The 20,261-nt window shown below is 40.0% G+C and overlaps 1 protein-coding gene across 1 annotated transcript in view; it reads right to left on the bottom strand.

Moving 5' to 3' along the window:
* Positions 1-633: 633 nt before the first annotated feature.
* The window catches only part of impg2a (interphotoreceptor matrix proteoglycan 2a), a 46,364-nt gene continuing 26,736 nt past the window's right edge, over positions 634-20,261 (bottom strand). The window contains exons 13-18 of the mRNA XM_067992355.1: positions 17,258-19,350; positions 12,795-13,014; positions 10,740-10,950; positions 2,514-2,702; positions 1,612-1,813; positions 634-717 (exon numbers count right to left, since the gene is read on the bottom strand). Of these exons, the coding sequence (XP_067848456.1) occupies positions 634-717; positions 1,612-1,813; positions 2,514-2,702; positions 10,740-10,950; positions 12,795-13,014; positions 17,258-19,350 (2,999 nt within the window). The remainder of the gene's footprint in view (positions 718-1,611; positions 1,814-2,513; positions 2,703-10,739; positions 10,951-12,794; positions 13,015-17,257; positions 19,351-20,261) is intronic.

The following is a 20,261-nucleotide window of genomic DNA, read 5'->3' as shown; positions in this document are numbered from 1 at the left end:
ATAGTGTTGGTCAGGTATGTGGAATTAAGGTTAGCTGCATGGATTTTAGAATAATATATGAGCACTGGAGTGTATTCAATTTTAGGTTGTTTTTATTCTAACAGAGCCTCATCTGTTTAGCACATCGCCGGACTACAACCAACAGTGACCAAGCAGTTTGCTTAGGGTTGATTTACTGGTGATATATGGGGAACAACAGCACTGCTTATAGTTAGCATTATGGCAGCTACATCAGTAAATAGGTTGCAGTCCATGCTGCATGATATCTATCATATTAGTCTTTTTGAGGCTTGCAATATCCAAACAAGTAAAATGCCACTAATGACACTTTGTGAGCAGTTTTTACTTCACTAAAAACTGGGTCCTAGTTAAAGCATTGCTAATAAAAAATTTCATTCAGTGTTCCTGCAAAAAATTCACTGCACAGCCATAATATACGGTATGGAAAAGTTACAGCAGACTAGGCAAACATACTCACTCTAGGGATCCCTTAACCCTGAAACGCACCATTTCATTTGCAGCATTTGAATGTAAAACCTTTGAAAATGTCCCCATTTTGCAATAAGCCATTATCAACTTTTAAAACCTTGGGACACTGCTGCAGTGGCTACGCATATTTGAACAGTCTGTGACTTACATCTGACGTTGTTGCACAAACTCTGCAAACTGCCGATCCTTAGTATACAGATCTATTATCCGTAGTCTGTCTTGAATTTCCTAAAATGCCAACAGTAAAGACACAGAGAGTGATTTAATCAATGAGTTGATCTCAGTTCCCAATACACTGCTACAAATGGGCACAAATGCATTAGGAATTTTATGATTGTTGAGCTATTTTTATGACTGTTTGCTTCTGCTGTATTTTAACTTTAATGGTTAAAACTAATTCTGTCAGACTTCCCGATTGCAAGGAGAAGATATGATACCAAGCATTAAAGTTTAGAGAACGCCCATCTGATAGCCCAACAAGTTTATCCTATGACTAATTGACCAAGAAAAATATCTGGAGTAAAATCTCCAAAAATGTAACTCCCTTGCAGAAAAATAAAACTTTATCAGATTTATTATGGAACTCTTTTGTTGTTTTTACTGAAGAACATAATTACAGAAAATCATACCTAAATGTTATAACTTACTTGCACAAGGCTCATAATTGTAGAATTACAGCTCCCAAAATGCCTGTACTTTGATTTACAACATAGATTAAGGATTACATTTCGATGACCTTTGTTTACAAAAAAGCATTCATTAACCCCATATCTTACTTTACCATTGTAAATTCTGCTGGGCTGTGTAGATAAAATATCAAACAAATGATAGGCAACTCTGTGAAGCAGTTGTGGTTCACTGGGGATTAGATTGAAATTACTCAAACTCATTTTGCTGAGAACTTCTAACATCCATCAATAAGAATATTTTCACCCAATCTGTTTAAGACAGATTCTAATCCAGGTACAGGAGCTATTAAGACAGCATTGTATCCCACTGCATTCCTTACAGGATAGCCACTCAAATGAAATGAATCCCTGGGAGCAAAGTCTGCAGTGACTGCAATGTGAAATGGGTAGCTATTACACGACAGATTTTTCTACATTCTACTTCGATTCCTACCTCTTTGCTAAGTTCACTGCGCTCATAGATGTGTCGGATCTCATCACTGCTGAAGTTGGCAGATCCCTCCGCACTGCCTGAGCTGTATGACGACAGATGTGGGTAACGTCTGTTGTAGTGACTATATCCAGTTGTGGCATCGCTTTCATACATAGGATTATATTTTGTCCCATTCTCCACTGATGCCTGGCTATCACCATGTCTGGGGGAGGAGTGGGACATGTTTTTGTCAATATTTCAGCATACTAGGCTTACAAACAATACAAATAACACTTAAGGATACAAATAGTTTTTTCTAAAGTCTTTGAGGACCAACTGAATAAGAAAAAGGAAATTAGAGAGTTATATTGTCAATCAAGGGCAAAATTTGCACATATTATTGAAAGATGATTTGTCTCGTACAAGTTAAATCTATTTGTTAGGAAACAAATGAGGACCAATTCTAATTAGGCCCTTATTGGAGAAAATACAACAAAATATTATTTGGAATCTGAATGATAATTGTATTGACTAAATACTAACATGTTAGATTTAAGATATAAAGAAATTAGCTGTCAAATCCTAATTTTAATTGATGTTCACTGTCAGCCCTCCCCTAGAGGATAAATTAACCAGTCTTAATTGGGTCTTCTGGGGTAAAGAATGAAAACTGCTTAAGGACACTATGGGAGGGATTTTCAATTCCCACTCAAACTGGGTCCTTAACACTGGCAGATCACTGGTGGTGAGAGGGTGAGAAATCGGCAGGCAGGTCAGGCCAGGCCAGGCCAGGGTCGGGGGGGAGCCGTTCCAATCCCAAAGGGGCCGTGTATGGATCGACAGCAGGCCGCAGTAGTTTTGTGGAGTCAGGAGGAGCATTCCAGCTGCTTATTTTTAATACATCAGTTTATTCTAATGCTCACTCTGTAGATTCTTGAGTGCCACTTTTGGCATATTGAGCGCGAAGAGTTCTGGCTACAAAGAAAATCACAGCAGAAGCTACCAAAAGGAAACCGGCCACTGAGGCGATGGCGATGCCCACAACAAGAGTTTCAGAGACATACTCCTCACAGTGCTCTCCTCTGTACCACCAGTTTTCACCCACACGACACCTGCCAGGAGGAAGAATAACATTTTTACTACCAGATTCAAATATCGACTATTTACTGTTCAGGCACAGTCTACAGTAAATAAGATCTAGTCCAAAATTTATAGCCCGATTTTAATTTGGGGCGGGAGTTGGGCAGGCAGCAGCTGAGTCGGGTGGCAAACCGTCCCGACTTCCGCAGGGAGGTCCAAGAGATTTTAACTGCTGGCCTCATTTCCATAGCCTCAATCAGGTTCCCGCCCAAAACCAGCAGAAGGTAGCAGCTGGTTGCCCAGCAGGAGCACATGGTTAGATGGTAGGATTATGGGGAGGGGGTTTCCGGAAGGCCTTGCAACCAGTGGGGGAAGGGGCGGAAGGAGGTGAGCCTGGGACAGGGAAAGCCTAAACTTTCCTTGTGGGGCCCTGAGGAGCACTCCTGCTCTTCCTGGCCCCACAAGGAATGTCACAAAAAAAAATTACTTTATTGGCCATCTTCTGGACCTGATTCCTCTTTCTGCTAGATTGACTTGGCAGAAAAGCCATAATGGTTTCCCTGTACAGACCTTTGGTTAAAATAGCATTCGGGTCCTAATGACACCAGAGCCCGATTAGCAATTTTAAAGATGGGTGTCCTTCTCGCCTGCTCAAAAGAGCAGGTTAAAAGCATAGCCTGCTAGATGTAAGTGAGCGAATTGCAGGGGTGATTTTAACTGCCCGCCTGCCCAGTTTCCGCTAGGCAGGCAGGGTTAAAATTGTTCCTTGTGTGTTTAAAACTGCAGTGCAATATTGGAGAAAATGTACATTTTAGAACCATTTCTAGCTCTGGATAATATTACAGCTGTGCACCATACTGCTATGGAAGTGATCGCTGTTTAGCCGAGTGCGGCCGACAGCCACACCACCACGTTTCAGAAGGGTAAAAAGATTTTTTTTTTAAAAAACTTCAAATGTTGGAAATTTTAAATAAAAATAGAAACTGCTGGAAATACATAGCAGGTCGGTCAGCATCTGAAAGGAGAAAAGATAAGTAGACGTTTTGGTGTAGGCCCTTCATCAAAGATGGTGAGATCACTGGAGGATTGGCTTCAGAGATTGTCTCCCTGACAAAATGAGATAGCTGACATAACAAACATGGTTGAATCGGAATCACCCTGCATTAATGAATTACATTTCTACTGCTATTAATTCACTTCTCTCAAATTATCAGACTCAGTAACTAACAACTTCAACTAGTATTTTTATAGCACCTTTAATATAGTAAAAAGGCGCTTCACAGGAGCATTATCAGACAAAATTTGACACCTAGCCATATAAGGAGATATTATGACAGGTGATCAAAAGCTTGGTAAAAGAGGTTGGTTTTAAGGAGTGTCTTAAAGGAGGAGAGGTGGAGAAGGTTAAGGAGGGAATTCCAGAGTTTAGGGCCTAGACAGCTGAAGGCACGGCCGCAAACATCTTCAATCCAGTTGCCTTGCTGATGTCATTTGTAATCGCTATATAATTAAAAGTCTCGTACATATTCGTAAGGTCACACTGCAACGGCATGTGGCATCTAGGGCAAAAAATTCATTAGCGACTCAAACAGCCACCATCTATAAAGTTAACGATGCAGAATTGGCTCAAATACATGATTGACTAAATGCAAACCAGTCAAAAATCAGTTCCAAACCTTAGGTAGAGAAAGCTACCAATCACCAACAGCCACAACAAAACTTTTCATCAGCCATTCTGTTTCCTCACCCACCCCTATACATACATACAAAAATTAAATTTATAGCATAATACATTAAAAATCACATAATTCTGAAAAAAGACTTACCAAACGTATCCATAAAGCTAGCATTGCATGGCAAGGAATACTTCTAAGTAGTTTTCATTGCATAGTCCTGCCTCTCACTCTGGGAGCTGGGACTTGAATTCTGCTCTGTTCCCACAGCTTTGATTCTTCAAGACCGAGAGTTATAACCTCTGTAGTCAAATTCTTTGTGTGTGAGATATATGCATTATGGGGGTTGTAGCTTTCACCCCTCTCCTGTGAAACTACAATACTCAAAGTGCCCACTACAATTCATTACATGACAGCCAGCAGAAAAGGATTCTTCAACTGGCCTGGGGAGTTCCAGGGCCTGTTGACAAATTCTGTGCATGAGACAGAGATGCATCAGGGAGTTGTAGTTCTCACTCCTCTCCTGTGGTACCCTGCATGCACCATGACAGGTCACATTACATGACAATCAAGATCACATGACAATCAAGCGTTAACTTGATAAATAATAATTTACAAGTTTACAAAAAAATTAAAAATTAAAAATTCATTTTTTTCCAATATTTTATACAGTTTAAGCAATTAAATAACATTTCAAAACTAAAGATGTTGTTTGAGATTTTTTTTTGAGACCTTGATATGCATGGTATGGCCAACTGGTCAAACAGCAATGGCATTTATCCAAACTGTGAAGCATTGATTGGGCTATTTATAAGGTTATATTTATAAGAGAGAGTTCAGATATGGGTATGGGCGGCTAAGATTTTGGCTAGGGTACTCCATGGAACTGAAACAAGACTAAGACTGAAGCATATTTATGGGCAAGTTTGAATTTGTTTTATTGAGAAGCCTAAATGAAGGACCAAGATTCACAGTGAAGAACATTACCAAGGTTGAGAAGAGTAGGAGAGAAGAGGAGACCCCTGTTCAAAAAAGGGGAGGGATAAACCCAGCAATTACAGGCCAGTCAGCCTAACATTGGTGGTGGGGAAACTTTGAGAGACAATAATCTGGGACAAAATAAATTGGCACTTGGAAAAGTAAGGGCTATTAAATGAAAGTCAGCATGGATTTGTTAATGGAAAATTGTGTTTGACTAACTTGATTGAGTTCTTTGATGAAGTAACGGAGAGTGTTGATGAGGGTAGTGCGGGTGATGTTGTGTGTAAGGACTTTCAAATGGCATTTGATAAAGTACCACATAATAAACTTGTTAACAAAATTAAAGCCCGTGGGATTAAAGGGACAGTAGCAGCCTGGATACAAAATTGGCTAGAGGAAAGAAATCAGAGAGTAGCGGTGAACAGTTGTTTTTCAGTCTGGAGGGAAGTATACAGTGGTATTCCCCTGGGGTCAGTGTTAGGACCACTGCTTTTTTTGATATATATTAATGACCTGGACCTGGGTTTAGAGGGTATAATTTCAAAGTTTGCAAATGACATGAAACTCAGAAATGTAGTAAACAATGTGGAGGATAGTAACAGACTTCAGGGGGACAGAGACAGACTGGTGAAATTTAACACAGAGAGTCTGAAGTGATGCATTTTGGTAGGAAGAATGAGGAGAGGTAATATAAACTAAATAGTACAATTTTAAAGTGGGTGCAGGAATAGAGAGACCTAGGGTGCACATACACAAATCTTTGATGGTGGCAGATCAAGTTGAGAAGCCTATTAAAAAAGCATATGGGATCCTGGGCTTTATTAATAGAGGCAAAGAATTCAAAGGCAAGGAAGTTATGCTAAACCTTTATAAAACACTGGTTAGGCCTCAGCTGGAGTACTGTATTCAATTCTGGGCACCACACTTTAGGAAGGATGTCAAGGCCTTAGAGAGGATGCAGAAGAGATTTACTGGAATGGTGCCAGGGACTGCCTGAAAGGGTGGTAGAAACAGATTCAATAATAACTTTCAAAAGGGAATTGGATAAATACTTAAAGGGAAAAAAATTGGCAGGGCTATGGGGAAAGAGCAGGGGAATGGGACTAATCTTTCAAAGAGCCAGCACAGGAACATTGGGCCAAATAGCCTCCTCCTTTGCTGCACCTATGATACTATGATAAGAAGTAGTGGTTAGTTGAAGCCAAACTGAGTTTTTAAAACCTGTGGATTGTAAGAAGAGAAGACTAAGGGAGATAAGTAATTCCACTGTGTTGAGCTGCTGAGGAAGAATGAGTAAAGTAGGAGATGATGCAATGAGTTCAGATTTCAACACAGTAAGGATTTAGGTAGTAAGAACAATATGCATTGAGACTTATACAAACAATTTGCATACAAATGATTCGATATTAAGTCCAAAATAAAACGGAGGGTAATGGAGGTGTGATGGAAGAAAAAAAGGAGCAAGGACAGGGGTTGTAAGTAACTTCTATAAAATATTCACAAGCCTACTTGTTACAGGTTTGGCGAGTTGGGAAATTAAAACTGTCTTTAACTCAGTTAGCTAAAGATTGACATTGCGTGCATTCAGAAAAATTTCACATCTCCAATCTCTACAAGCTGCTAAGTGGAGCAGTAGTGTAGTAGGTATGCTACTGGACTAGAAAACCAGTGCCCAGGGCTAATAATCCAGAGAGCATGAGTTCAAATAAAAACCAAAGCAGTTTCAGAAATTGAATTCGGTTTTAAAAACCTGGAACTAAAAAGCTGGTATCAGTAAAAATGATAATAAAGCTGTTGAATTGTCGTAAAAACCTAACAGGTTCACTAATGTCCTTTAGGGAAGGAAACTTGCCCTCCTTACCCGGTCTGGTGTATATGTGACTCCAGTTCCACACCCACATGGTTGACAATTAACTGCCCTCTAAAGTGGCTTCGCAAGCCACTCAATTGTATCAAACAGTCAAGAAGGCGGCCCACCATCACCTTCTCAGGACAAATATGGATGGGCAATAAATGCTGGCCTTGCCAGCGACACCCACTTCCTGAGAATGAATAAAAAAAGTGTCTATGTATTTCCAAATAGGCAGTGTAACCAGTATAGATTGAGCCTGCAGTGTGTTTGCTATATGTAACCAGCATTATATAGAGTAATAGTCCGAACTTGAAAGTGGCTTTGGAGTCTTATTCGATGATCTCATTTGGTGGAATGTATAGATTGTTTACGAGTAACAGAGCAGTTACAGCGGAATTGACAAATAGGCAGTGCTAAGAAAATTTTACAGATGCGGTTTTCAAATCTAGGTATTATCACAAATATTTATAACACAGCTGATGTCTCCATTACTTAAAATTCTACTATCTGTGTCTTTGGGGGAAGAAGGTGAATAGAAAAGAATATGACAAAAACATTATGAGAATCATTTAGCCTTTATGTAACCAATCCTGTCAATATTTAATTAGTTATCGATCCTATTAGTTGCATGCAAATGACATACATTCAAAAGAAGATGAAAGTCTCTTTGCCAGTATGCCTCTTGCAGAGTTTGGTCGGAACAGATATCATAATACTAAAATGTTTCATTTATCGTACTGTTGTAAATGTAAAGCAAACATTCCCTGAATAAATTATTTTTCCAATAAAGCAAACCTCACACAATGAAATCCTACACTTTCTAAGCCTTTAAAAAAGTGGAAAATGAGTCATGTATTGAACAGATGCCCACCAAACCGGGTCCTGTGTGCAATAGCATATTGACTTTAGTTATTCCATTTTTAGGTCCAATGGCTACCTCCTACCATCATGTTTCTTTTTTCAGCTGGGAAGACGACATTCTGAACACTGGATTCTTTTTCATGTGCTGCTGCTATGTTTGCTTCATAATCAGTCAAAAGGAAGTGCATTTCGGTGAAACTGCTCCTGACATGTTTTTATTTCCCTCTACTCCCCTCCCCCCACCCTCTCCCCCCTCCCAGTCCAACAATAAGTGCTGTGTTGCTACAATCAGACTAGGAACTTCAAAGATTCCCCACAATGAAGTTCAGGAAAGCTTGGATAACAATCAAGATTGGGAACTCCCTACTTTCTTGTTCAGAATCTAGCGGCCCAACATCCCTAATTTTAGCAAAAAAAAGTAGACATGAGTAAAGAATGGTGGAATGTTAGGTGAAAGCCAGCAGAAAATTTGTCACTGTTCAGCATTTCAATTCTTACCAAAAATGGAGCAAAATACTGAAAAATAAGCCCATTTAATGTTAATTGCCTCGCTAACAGCTATTAATGACAAATTCATGCAGCACTCCACAGCTGCAGAGCCAAATTGAAAACTGAGTATTTTACTCGAGGTCAGACATGGATTTAGTGAGCTTATCAAAGAAGACTTCAAAGTATCACTGCAGTAGCGAGGAGGCTAAGGCTCTCCATGGTAGGTTGTGGCTGAGTATGCAGGTCCACAGGTATGCAGGTCCAGCACAGGCATGATGGGCCGAATGGCCTCCTTCTGTGCTGTTATCATCCTATGAAACGGACAGTCAACCATTTGCACTGCGCTACTAGTGGCAGTGGTGGTTGCCCAGTATTCGCAGGGACATCTCAGGAGACAGCCTCTGTTTGGCTTTTGCACAACTGATGCTTTATTTTCTGCGCACTGAAAGAATTAAAGATCTGGTAGAAGTAAAACAACTTTAAATTGTGCAGCACTACTAGTGTATGTGTTTAATGGGTTATGTTGCCATCTTTTCCTCTTTTGTGTCATGAACTTTTCTGTGTTAATGGCGGAAGTGCCGGTCTACTAAACGCTCCCCTAGTTAAGGAGTAGCCCTGGTGGATGGCTGCTTAGCCAACTGGCAAGTTGCATGGATTTGGAGGCCTATATCTGCAACTAACTGTGATGGACCCTGTTGCTGTAATTACTGGAAATTCACTGCTTTCAGAATTAATTCACTTGTGCAGGGCTATGTAATGGCACAGTGCCAAACGAAAGCTGCTACATGGAGGCCACTGATCTGTTTGAATGCTGAACAGTGGGCTTCTATGAGGCTTCAGAATCCTTCCATCATGATTGCCTGTAATCATTCCTTGAAGCCAGCCAAAGTAACAGTGGAAGCATTTAGGCGGAATGCTCCTATTGTGCCTGGGGCCTGCACGGGTGAAGATTCATTTGGTGGTCCGTGACACAACTCACATGGGAGACGAATGCACATATCCAGCTGTTCAACTCTTCCACACTATCATCTTTCAATATAACATGCTGTGGAGATGCCGGTGATGGACTGGGGTTGACAATTGTAAACAATTTTACAACACCAAGTTATAGTCCAGCAATTTTATTTTAAATTCACAAGCTTTCGGAGGCTACCTCCTTCCTCAGGTGGTTCACCTGAGGAAGGAGGTAGCCTCCGAAAGCTTGTGAATTTAAAATAAAATTGCTGGACTATAACTTGGTGTTGTAAAATTGTTTACATTATAACATGCAACAAGGCAGTGCTCAATGCTGCTGCATTAAGCTCTGTATTCCTATACAACTCAGGAGAGACACTTCTACTTCTTCCTCACCAGCACTCAGTGCCTCATCTGGTGTTTTCTTAGCAACAATACTATATATCTCCCAAAATGGATGTATCCATACTAATTTTTGATGTGCTTGCTTATTATTGAGCTTACCAGCTCTTGCAGGACTTTGTTGTTAAATCAACTTTTTCTATGTTGGTGTTCAGACGTTTTCTCCAAATATTGCACACTCCCCAACTGGATTATTGGCATTTTGAACATTTATACTGGTTAAGTGACATGTTAGCTGCTTAAGAAGTATTATAGGATCATTATTACAAGCACATCATGATTTGCTATTATTTTTTCATTGCAGTCAACAAAATCATATTCTGATAAATCAAACATATGGTGTACAACTTCAGTCGCAGTTTGTTGATTTTGGACGTAAACATGCTGTTCTCCCATTTCTGATAAAAAGTTGAACATTGGGCCCAAATCCTTACCCAGTACATTTTCTGGGCTGCTAGGAATAATGCAAGTTATTTTTCTGAGTTCATCTTAACTCAAATGAAAATTAGAAATGTTAAAAAAACAGATTTAGGAACTAGATATATTTTTCATTATCTAAACTTTGCTGGAAAAAATCCAATTTCCTCAGTGGATATGGTTAGCAAGTTAATAACCAATTTATTTGGACAATTGAAAATTTGAATAACTGAAAACAGAGAATGACCCAAGGTAACATTTTTGGAAGATGTAAAGAGAGAATAGCTGTCAGCCAGTGTGTCCTGGGGAGATGTAGTATCACAGGACAAAAGTCACTTTAATCATATAGGAGCAGTTTAAATATTGTGCTGGTTCAGGATATCTAAATGTGACATGATAATTGGTAGTTTAACATACTGAGTAAATCAACCATAATATACCTGCAGATTGCTCCTTGGCCTGGAATTATATCACATTTGCCATCATTAAGGCAGAAATCTGTGTCTATATTACAAATACTTTGACAAGGCAGATCATCCACACTCAGGTACCCAGTGTTACAGACACATTCTGACTCTCCTGTCCGATAGTTCACGAGGCATTCAGAATACTCATTGCAGGCTTGAAACTTGCAGGGGTCAGCCCCGTCACCTGAAATCACAAGGCACAGGTGTGCATTAGCCCATGTTAAAAATAGTTCACAATAAACAATGGGATCAATCAAAAGCACAATGGAGAACAGTACAATATACAGCATGTATAATGGGTAATAGTGGGATACAGACATTCCACAAGGAAGACTTCTTATCACAAGAAGGAGAAAGTCACACTTGGATCTTAAAAAGAGAATAAACTCAATGCCCTACTGTTTAGTGTTGTACATTCTGCTTACACCAGATTTTTGAGTTGGTTCCAATTACACTTACTCTGAAGACCCTTAAACTGATTTCTGATATCGTGATGAAACTGTTATAACATCATAAACTAAGTGTCATTCGGTCAGCTGAAAGTCTGGTGAGGATCCTGTGCACCCATTTTTGTCCGCCTGAATCAACTTTCAGGCAGGCCATTAAATTGGCAGCCAGCTCTTGTCCAAAACAGATGGGAGGCTGTTTAAATATGCAAATAAGGGCCCTATGCCTGTTGTAGAACCCCAATTGCAACTTTGAAAGAGAAATGGGTGAATCATGCCAATCCCATTTTATCTAGACATTGAGAGGCCCAACTGGCAATAAAGGGACCGCTAGAGGCCTCTCCCAAAAGGCAAGTCTTTTGTTTACTTTAAGATTTTTTGGGGGCCAAGAGGAGCAGGAGCAGGAGCAGTATCTGCACTTTTATAAATGGGCATAAACCTGCTTTTAATTATCTACACATTTTCAAGGTATGACTAGGTAGACTCTGTCTATGAAGGGAGAGGTATCCTCGAATTTTCTGTCCCAAGCCATTTGCATGGCCTACACGTACTCTTGGCACAGGCCAGCCCCTGACAGGACCTTGCACTGGAAGGAGGGGCAGAATCAGGAGTACATGTGGGCATTTAAGCCTTCCAGCTACTGCTGCATGGGCGTCCTGGCGCAAGCCCCATTGCTTGGTTTCTTCAGGCACCCTTCCACTTGGTACCCAAGGCTAATGAGGAAAGTGAGGCGAGAGGCAGGAAATATTCTCTCCCACCTCATTTGAATGCTTACTCTAGACCTGTGTCTCCTCCAGGCACAGACCCAATACCGCCCATCTGGGACAGAGACCACACGTAAAGGGTCTCCACCCCAATTCATCTTCACTCGTAAATTCAATACAGAATAAGTCATAAGGGAATTGTAAACCGATTTAGACAATTCTAAAACCAGTCTTCAAATCTACCTGTACATAATCCCTGTGAACGCAACAGAACTCTGGTTAATCACCCAACTGTTACGTAACAATTACAGGCACTGATGCCAAGGATGAGCATTCAGATGAATTTGGATTATTTAAATCCTATTAACAATATAGCAGAGCAGCCAGACACGCATGTCCAAAATACCAGCCCCTTAAACAGTTTACATTAAAGCTGCTGGTGTTTAAAAGGTTGATGGACCTTGGGATTTAACTCCTACAGTATTTAGCACAAACACGGTACTTCACTTCAAATTCTAGGCAGCCTGTGGCACAAACAAACAGTCAGTACAAGAGGAGAGTGTGTTTTGCTTCTAATGATAACATTTTTACATCTCAAAATCCGCACTAAATTATCAAACAGAATTGAAAAGCGGTTTACTGGTGACCTTCATGTGGTCACAGAAAGACCAGCACAACCCCCTTCCATATGTTCTCATTGAATATATCGAAGGGGATAAAGAAAATATGAATCCTAAATCATTCAAGGTGATTATCAATTAAGATACGCCTGAAGTGTTAAATGTGGATGAATTTTCATTCCCGTTTCCCATCTATCCAAATGGAGAGACATATATAAACATTAAGGAAACAAACCCAAAACAGTAGAAACAATTTACCTGACTCCACATCCAGAGAATATCTATCAATGGCAAGGTTCATAGTTTGGTATGCCGTGTTGCAGAAATCATCCAGTATCAGGTAAACTGCATTGGTAACATCCTGTGGAACAGGCTTTGCAAACTTCATGCGGCTGTTCACAATGATGCTACCATTTCTGAAGTTCAGGATTTCAAGGTGCTTAAAACCAGTCAGGTTAGACTGCAGATAGGGAACAAGCTGAAAAAGCAAGCAAGCAAAACTCACTTTAAAACACTTAATTCCATTACACACTAGATTTCCATTTATTGTGCTGCTTGCGTACTGTCACGTTTTTTCAAAGTCCCATTTTTTTCCAAAAGGGGCAATCATGCTTGACAAAACTTACAGAATTCTTTGAGAAGGTAATGGACAGGGTAGATGGGGAAATGCAGTGGATGCAGTGTACATGGACTTTAGGAAAACCTTTGACAAGGTACCACATGGGATATTATTAGAAAAGATTAAGGGATATGGATTTGGGTTGATAGCAAACTGGCTTAAAAATTGGTTAGGAGAGAGAAAACAGTGAGTAGGAATTAAGTGCAGAATTTCAGGGTGATTGGAGGAAGGTAGTAGCATCCCAAATGATTTGGATATTAGTTTAGAGTGGTGAGTAATTACTTTGCATCAGTCTTCACAGTTGAGGAAGAGGATAATATACCTGAGATTCCAGGGAAAATAATAATTCCAGGGAAGCAAGGACTGAAACTCACTAAAGTTAACGTAAGCAAGAAAACAGTACTAGAAAAAATAATGGCACTAAGGACTGACAAATCCCCAGGACCTGATGGTTTCCACCCCAGGGTTTAAAGGAAGTAGGTGAGGAAATTGCAGATGCTTTAGCCATAATCTTCCAAAACTCTCTCGATTCAGGAATTGTCCCTTTAGATTGGAAAATTGCAAGTGTAACTCCATTATTTAAGAAAGGTAAGAGAAAGAAACCAGGAAATTATAGAGCCATTAGTCTACCATCTGTTGTGGGGAAGTTATTGGAATCTATAATTAAGGACAGAGTGACTGAGCACTTAGAGAAATTTGAGCCGATTAGAGAAAGCCAACATAGATTTATAAATGGGTAGGTTGTGTTTAATGAACCTCATTGAATTTTTTGAGGAAATCTGAGGCAGACAGGGGAATGCCTATGAATGTAGTTTATATGGATTTCCAGAAGGCATTGGATAAGGTTCCACATAAGAGACTGTTAGCTAAAATTAAAACTCATGGAATTCAAGGCAAATTATTAATCTGGTTAGGAGACTGGTTAGGCGGTAGAAGACAGAGTAGGGATAATGGATATGTACTCGCATTGGAAGGACGTGACTAGTGGTGTCCCACAAGGGTCTGTGCTGGGGCCTCGAATATTCACTATATTTATTAATAATTTAGATAACACAATAGAGAGCCGTCTATCCAAGTTTGCCGACGATACAAAGATCTGTGGCATAGTAAGTAGTGTACACGGGAGCATAAAATTACAAAGAAACATTGATAAAGTGAGTGAGCAAAACTGTGGCAGATGGATTTCAACACAGGTAAGTGTGAGATCATCCATTTTGGACCAAAAAAAGATAGATCCGAGTATTATTTAAATGGTGAAAAGCTAGGAACAGTGAAGGTCCAAAGAGATTTAGGATCCTAACCCTACAGATTACTAAAATGTAGTAGTCAAGTACAAAAAATAATCAAAAAGGCTAATGGAATGTTAGCCTTTATAACTAGAGGGCGAGAATATAAAGGGGAGGAAGTTTTACTACAGCTATACAAAGCTCTGGTTAGACCACATATGGAGTACTGTGTACACTCGTGGACAATGCACATTAGAATGGATATATTGGCCTTGGAAGGAGTGTAGCACAGATTTACCAGAATGTTACCAGGACTCCAAGGGTTAAATTATGAGGAGAGTTTTTAAAACTAGGCTTGTATTCCCTGGAATATAGAAGGTTACAGGATGATTTGATTGAGGTTTTTAGGATTTGAAAGGAGTTGATAGGATAGAGATAATTGATAAGAGAAACTTTTTCCACAGGTGACAGAGTCTAGAACAAGGGGACATAAACTTAAAACCAGAGCCAGGCCATTCAGGAGAGAAGTTATGAAACACTTCTTCATGCAAAGGGTGGTAGAAGTGTAGTGCTCTCTCCCACAAAAAGCAGTAGATGTTAGCTCAATTAATAATTTTAAATCGGAGATCGATAGAATTTTGCTAGCCAAGGGTATTAAGGGATACGGAGCCAAGGCGGGTAAATGCAGCCATGCTCTCATCGAATGGCGGAACAGGCTCGAGGGGCTGAATGGCCTACTCCTGTTCCTATGAGTGGGTTCTGTCAAAATTTACAAATAATACCAAAATTGGCAGTATAGTTTATTCCTTAGAAGACCAAAGGCAACTGCAAAGGGATATTGATAAGATGGGGGAATGGACAAAAAAGTGGCAGATGGAATTCAATATCAGTAAGTGTGAGATGATGCATTTTGTTAAAAAACTGAAGTAATTATATTCTGAATGGCAGTAGGTTTGGTGCTGTGGAGAGCAAAGGAATTTTAACAGCTCTTTTCTGTTGGTATTCTGTTTCTGACATCATTGGAATAAATAGAGAGATCACAGTTTTTATTTGATTTGATTTAAGTTGGTTAGTATAATTTTCTTTAAAGAATGGATTCAGGCGGTTGCATCTCTGGGACATCTCTGTGAGGAATTCACTGCTCTGTGGCAAAGTTGATATAGCGAGCAATACTCATAACTGCCTGCATGCTAGTCATTGTATTCAGTGAGAAACATCTGTCCTAAATGTTCTTCATTGTTTCAAGGCATGTTTAGCTAAACAAAATACTGAGCCATTAGAGGAATCCATTATGAGGACAAAACTCTGTCTAGGACAGATATACAAAAAATAGTAATTTCAATATATTGCCACCTTAACTCACAAAATGTAGAATCTGTTAAACTATCTGTTAGTTTGTTTACTCGAAAGGAAATAGCTAGAACTTGAAATAAATCACCTCTCTTGTTGCCAAGTTTTAGTTCTGACAGAGCCCAAGGTTCATTAGGTAAACTGGATTTTTTTCTTGTCCACATACAATCTCTCATTTTGAAGGCCCACCAAGAGACAAACCTGACCATTTCATCCAAAAGATGCTACTTTTGTGTTTTTTTTTTAATTGTCTCTTTTGGGTTTCTGTGTATTATTTAACCTGCAAAAAAACCTGACCAAACAGTATTAGCTCAATAGTGTTATTTTCTATCTTTGTAAGGGACAGGCGATACATAGGCACACCACGTCTTCTCCAGTGAGTAAATAGAAACTAGAAATGGGTGGGTTTTATTTCCATTACTAATTAGAGTATATGCAGGTGGAGAGGGGGATGCTTTGAAAGAAGGAAGTGCTGTGGCAAGGGGTGATGCAGAGAAGGAGATATCACAGGAAGTAATTCTTACCTTGGTCAAAACTGTCAGATCATTAAACTTTCTACAGTATTGCAACTGTGTTCTGCGGGTGAGGCTCACTGCATTTACTTGCTCAGAGGTCTCCCTCCAGGCGTGCTGCAACGCCTGACTCAGGACTCTAGTCCTATTGGAGGGAAATAGGACATCCCTGCCCAGCCTCACTTGCGCCAACAAGATCTCCAGAGCCGTTTGAAAATCTTGGAGCCCTTGCCTGTGTCATAGCAGACCTTGAGTTTCACCTCTCAATGTGCAGAAGAAAAACAACATTCTCACTTTAAGAGGTTGCATCTCACTTTAAAAGATTCACGCTCTCTTTATATTGACACTGGGCCTGCCCGAGATCCCGAACCCCCTCTTGGCGAGCTGTCCATTTACGCTGGAAAACTTGTGGGCAGCTCGCCTAGCATTGGCTAATAAGGCCCAACCATCAAAATGGGCTTTAGGCCTCTCATGCATTTCATCGGGTGGTCGGCCCAATTGCCCCGTCGATTCAGCACCAGAAGTGAAAATTGGCGTTAGCTAAAGTGCAATAACTATCAGTGGTATATCAAACAGGTTGTTTAAAGTTTCAATTTAAATAAATCAGAAGGGAACAGCAGTTATTATGAGTACAAGATCAGAAAGATGTAGATAAAGCGCCAGAAATGGCTTATCTGGCAATGGAGGAAGTGTAGTCTGGCATTAGAGGAGAAAAAGAGCAATGTAACAGTAGCCAGATTTTATCTGTTCCAAAGAAACACAAATCAATGGCAAGATCGCCATAATTATTATTGAGAGTCAAAAGTGCCTTATAATTGTAGAGGTGCTTTATATGGCTTATCCATTAGTAAAGAAAGAGAGGATTTGCATTTATACAGTACCATATGTCCACAAGACACCCCAAAGCACTCTACAACCAATAGAATACTTTTTAAAAGCAGTCATTGTTGTTAATTAAAGTGAACAAACTATAATGAACAGACTTGAAGTCATTGTATGAAAGGACGAACTTACCAGTTCCAAGAATTGTTGTTCTAGAGCTTTGTACTCATGTGAGCTTTTGTTGAACAGGTCATCTGAAAAAATCATATTTGTCACACGCAGACTGAAAAAGACTATCAGTGCCTGCCTAGATATGTGACTGTCACTTGATATTGCTCCATTCGTTGGAATGGCAACTGCAAATTCTGTGTAGCCACTAGCCATTTCTTCATTATTATCTGATTCTTCATGATGGTGGATTATGTCTGAATGATCCAGCTCAGTTGAGATATCTTGAACCTCAGACCATACTTTATCATCCTGGGATGCTTCTTGAGGGGCTGCAGAATGGATCTTAGGAGGTTTCATTTCATTTTGCTCGACAATAGTAGAATCATTGTGGCCTACAGGAAAATACTCTGCCATCATATCCACTGCAGTGGATGGTTTACTGGCAGGTTGTGCAGCTGGAGACATTGTCATGGGACGTATTGCCCTGATGGATTCATTGGCAGAATAAACACCATTAGCAGATTCACTGAATGCTTGAAGAGGAGTCGATGATTTGCTGTGATCATGCTCTGAAATAGATATATCAGTAACGCCCTGCACTACTATATTCGATTGAGTAGCAGATTCTATCACAGTGGAAGTACCAATATTATGTAGGATGGGGTTGTTAAATTCAGTAACGATAACACTGGGTGATACAGTGTCTGGTGGAGTTAATATTTTGGTAAAAGGTTGCACATCATTAGATTCTTCTGTGTTTGGTTGGCTCATATTTGAAGAATCTGATTGGCCTATGGAGAATGTATCTATGACAGGTTGCATCACCATGGTCGATTCTGTGGCTGCCAATGGTGAGGTAGATAAACCTGTAACTGGCTGCCTAATGGTGGGTGATTCTGTGATCAGTCGTTCCATGTTGGAAGATGCTGTGATCAATTGCTTCATGGTGGATGAATGTGGAATCAGCTGACCCAGGGTGGATGACTCTGTTACTGCATCCTCTGTGGGGAGACTTTTTTTCACTGCATGCTCCATGGTGGCTGATTCTAATATTTCTTGCTGTGCGGTGGCCAATTCAGTTAATATGTGCCCCGTAGGAAATGATCCTGTAGAGATCTGTTCCATAATGAAAGAATTAGTAACTGCATTTCCTCGAATAGATGTTTCTGTTCCTAGATGCTCCGTGACAATGGAATCTGTTATTGCTTGACCTTTGGTGGATGATTCTGTGACTGGCAGCACTGCAACAAAGTACTTTTCTGTTGGCTCAAATGTTGTTAAATGTTCTGTGAAGGGTTGAGCCATTAAGGTTGAGTCACTGGAATAGTAATTAAAGACTTCTGTTGGTTCAGATGTTTGCATTGTTAATTCTAATAAGTTATCTGGCGTCCATTCAACAGGGGCTTTCTTACTTATTGCCTCTGCAATATGAGATGTGATGCCTATGCCAATACCACTGTCTGAAGCCGTTTCAGTTAATGAAGGTACATCTACTTCATTTAAGATAACTGTACCTGCACCTGTTTCAGTAGGTTCACCAATCAAATCCCCTACGTTTACACTTGATAGTTTTGTCGGATAATCTATAGTAGCTTCATCAGGAATTTCCACGTTTGTGAATTGAACTGAATCGCTGTCCTGTGACCCACTTTGTGGCTTGTTGTAAGAAACTGGTTGAAGGGCTGCCGTAGTCCAGGACCACAAAAAGTCTTGCTCAATCCCTGATCCACGTTCAATCCCTGATCCAGACTCGTAATCAAAAATAGTACCTTTGTCAAAACTAGGCTGCTTTGTTGGGTTTGATATAAAGACCTTTGTTGTGGGCAAAGCAGAGGTCCCTTTTATTTTTTCACTAACATCAATCACTGTTGGCAGATCTGTACCGGATGGTGCAAACACTGTACTAGTTGGCATTAGCACCTTCTCTTCAGAAACACTTTGCTGTTCCAAAGATGTGGTGTGGTCACTTAATATAACAGTGATGCTTGCTGCAGCTAACATTCTTCCCTCAGTTGTTTGATCAGATAGCAAATCAATAACTGTTGAATGTGACTCTAATGGTATTGTATTATCCAACAGGGAATCTTCTGCTTCATCCTCTTTGTTTGCATGTCCTAAAAAACCAAAAGCATATATTATTTTACTTATAAATCCATTAGGGACATAATGTATACATCAGTAGTCATGGCAGTGCTATTAGTGCCCTGCTATTCTTTACTTCAGTGATTGGATATGGATCATAAATGGTATTGGTAGCTTCATCTTGAAGTTTGATGATGACACCAAAATAGCAGGGGTGGTTAACATGATGGAAGATGGGAACAAACTACAGGAGGTCAGTGTTTAGGGAGGTGGGGGTGACAATTGCCAGATGCAATTTAATGTAGATAAATGTAAAGTCATGCATTTAGGGATACAAAATAAGCAGACGGTTTATAGGATTAATGGAAAAATATTAACAAATAAAAATCAGGAAAGGCTTCTGAGGATATCCCACCTAGTGAGTGCAGTTGTTCTCACCCATTAGCATATCTGTCTTGTAGTCTCTGGGGCCCTACACATTTTGCTGCCCAGGTAGCAGTCATCCCCTTTAAGCTGCTGCAGGTGCAGAGTCTTTCAGTAGCAGCCACCAGCCATGGGCTCACCAGCACATACAAAATCACAGCCGGGAGCCTGACAAAAAGATTTTCAGCCAGCTGATTCCAAGATATTTACTAGCATCAGGACAGGTGTAAATCTCACCTTGCCAATTTTACGCCAGCAGCTGGCAAAGGGAAAAATCCCACCCAATTCGTGAACAACACATAACAGAGAGTTCCGAAGTACCTTGGCAACAGATGATCAAAACAGGGGCCTGCCAAAAATATACAATCACATCCAAAATCCTATTAAAATAATCAAATCAAAGGCTTAGAATTGCCTTCTAAGTTAAGATTAAAAGTGAGATGAATTCTGAAACATGGATGTGAGTTAACCAGTATTTTTAATTCCTTTTTGCTTTTGATATTAAAAGGGCAACTTTACC

Source organism: Heptranchias perlo, chromosome 11, assembly GCF_035084215.1.
Source record: "Heptranchias perlo isolate sHepPer1 chromosome 11, sHepPer1.hap1, whole genome shotgun sequence".
Lineage (NCBI taxonomy): Eukaryota > Metazoa > Chordata > Chondrichthyes > Hexanchiformes > Hexanchidae > Heptranchias > Heptranchias perlo.
The sequence above is the reverse complement of the archived record's forward strand: the minus strand, read 5'-3'. Positions and strand labels throughout refer to the sequence as shown.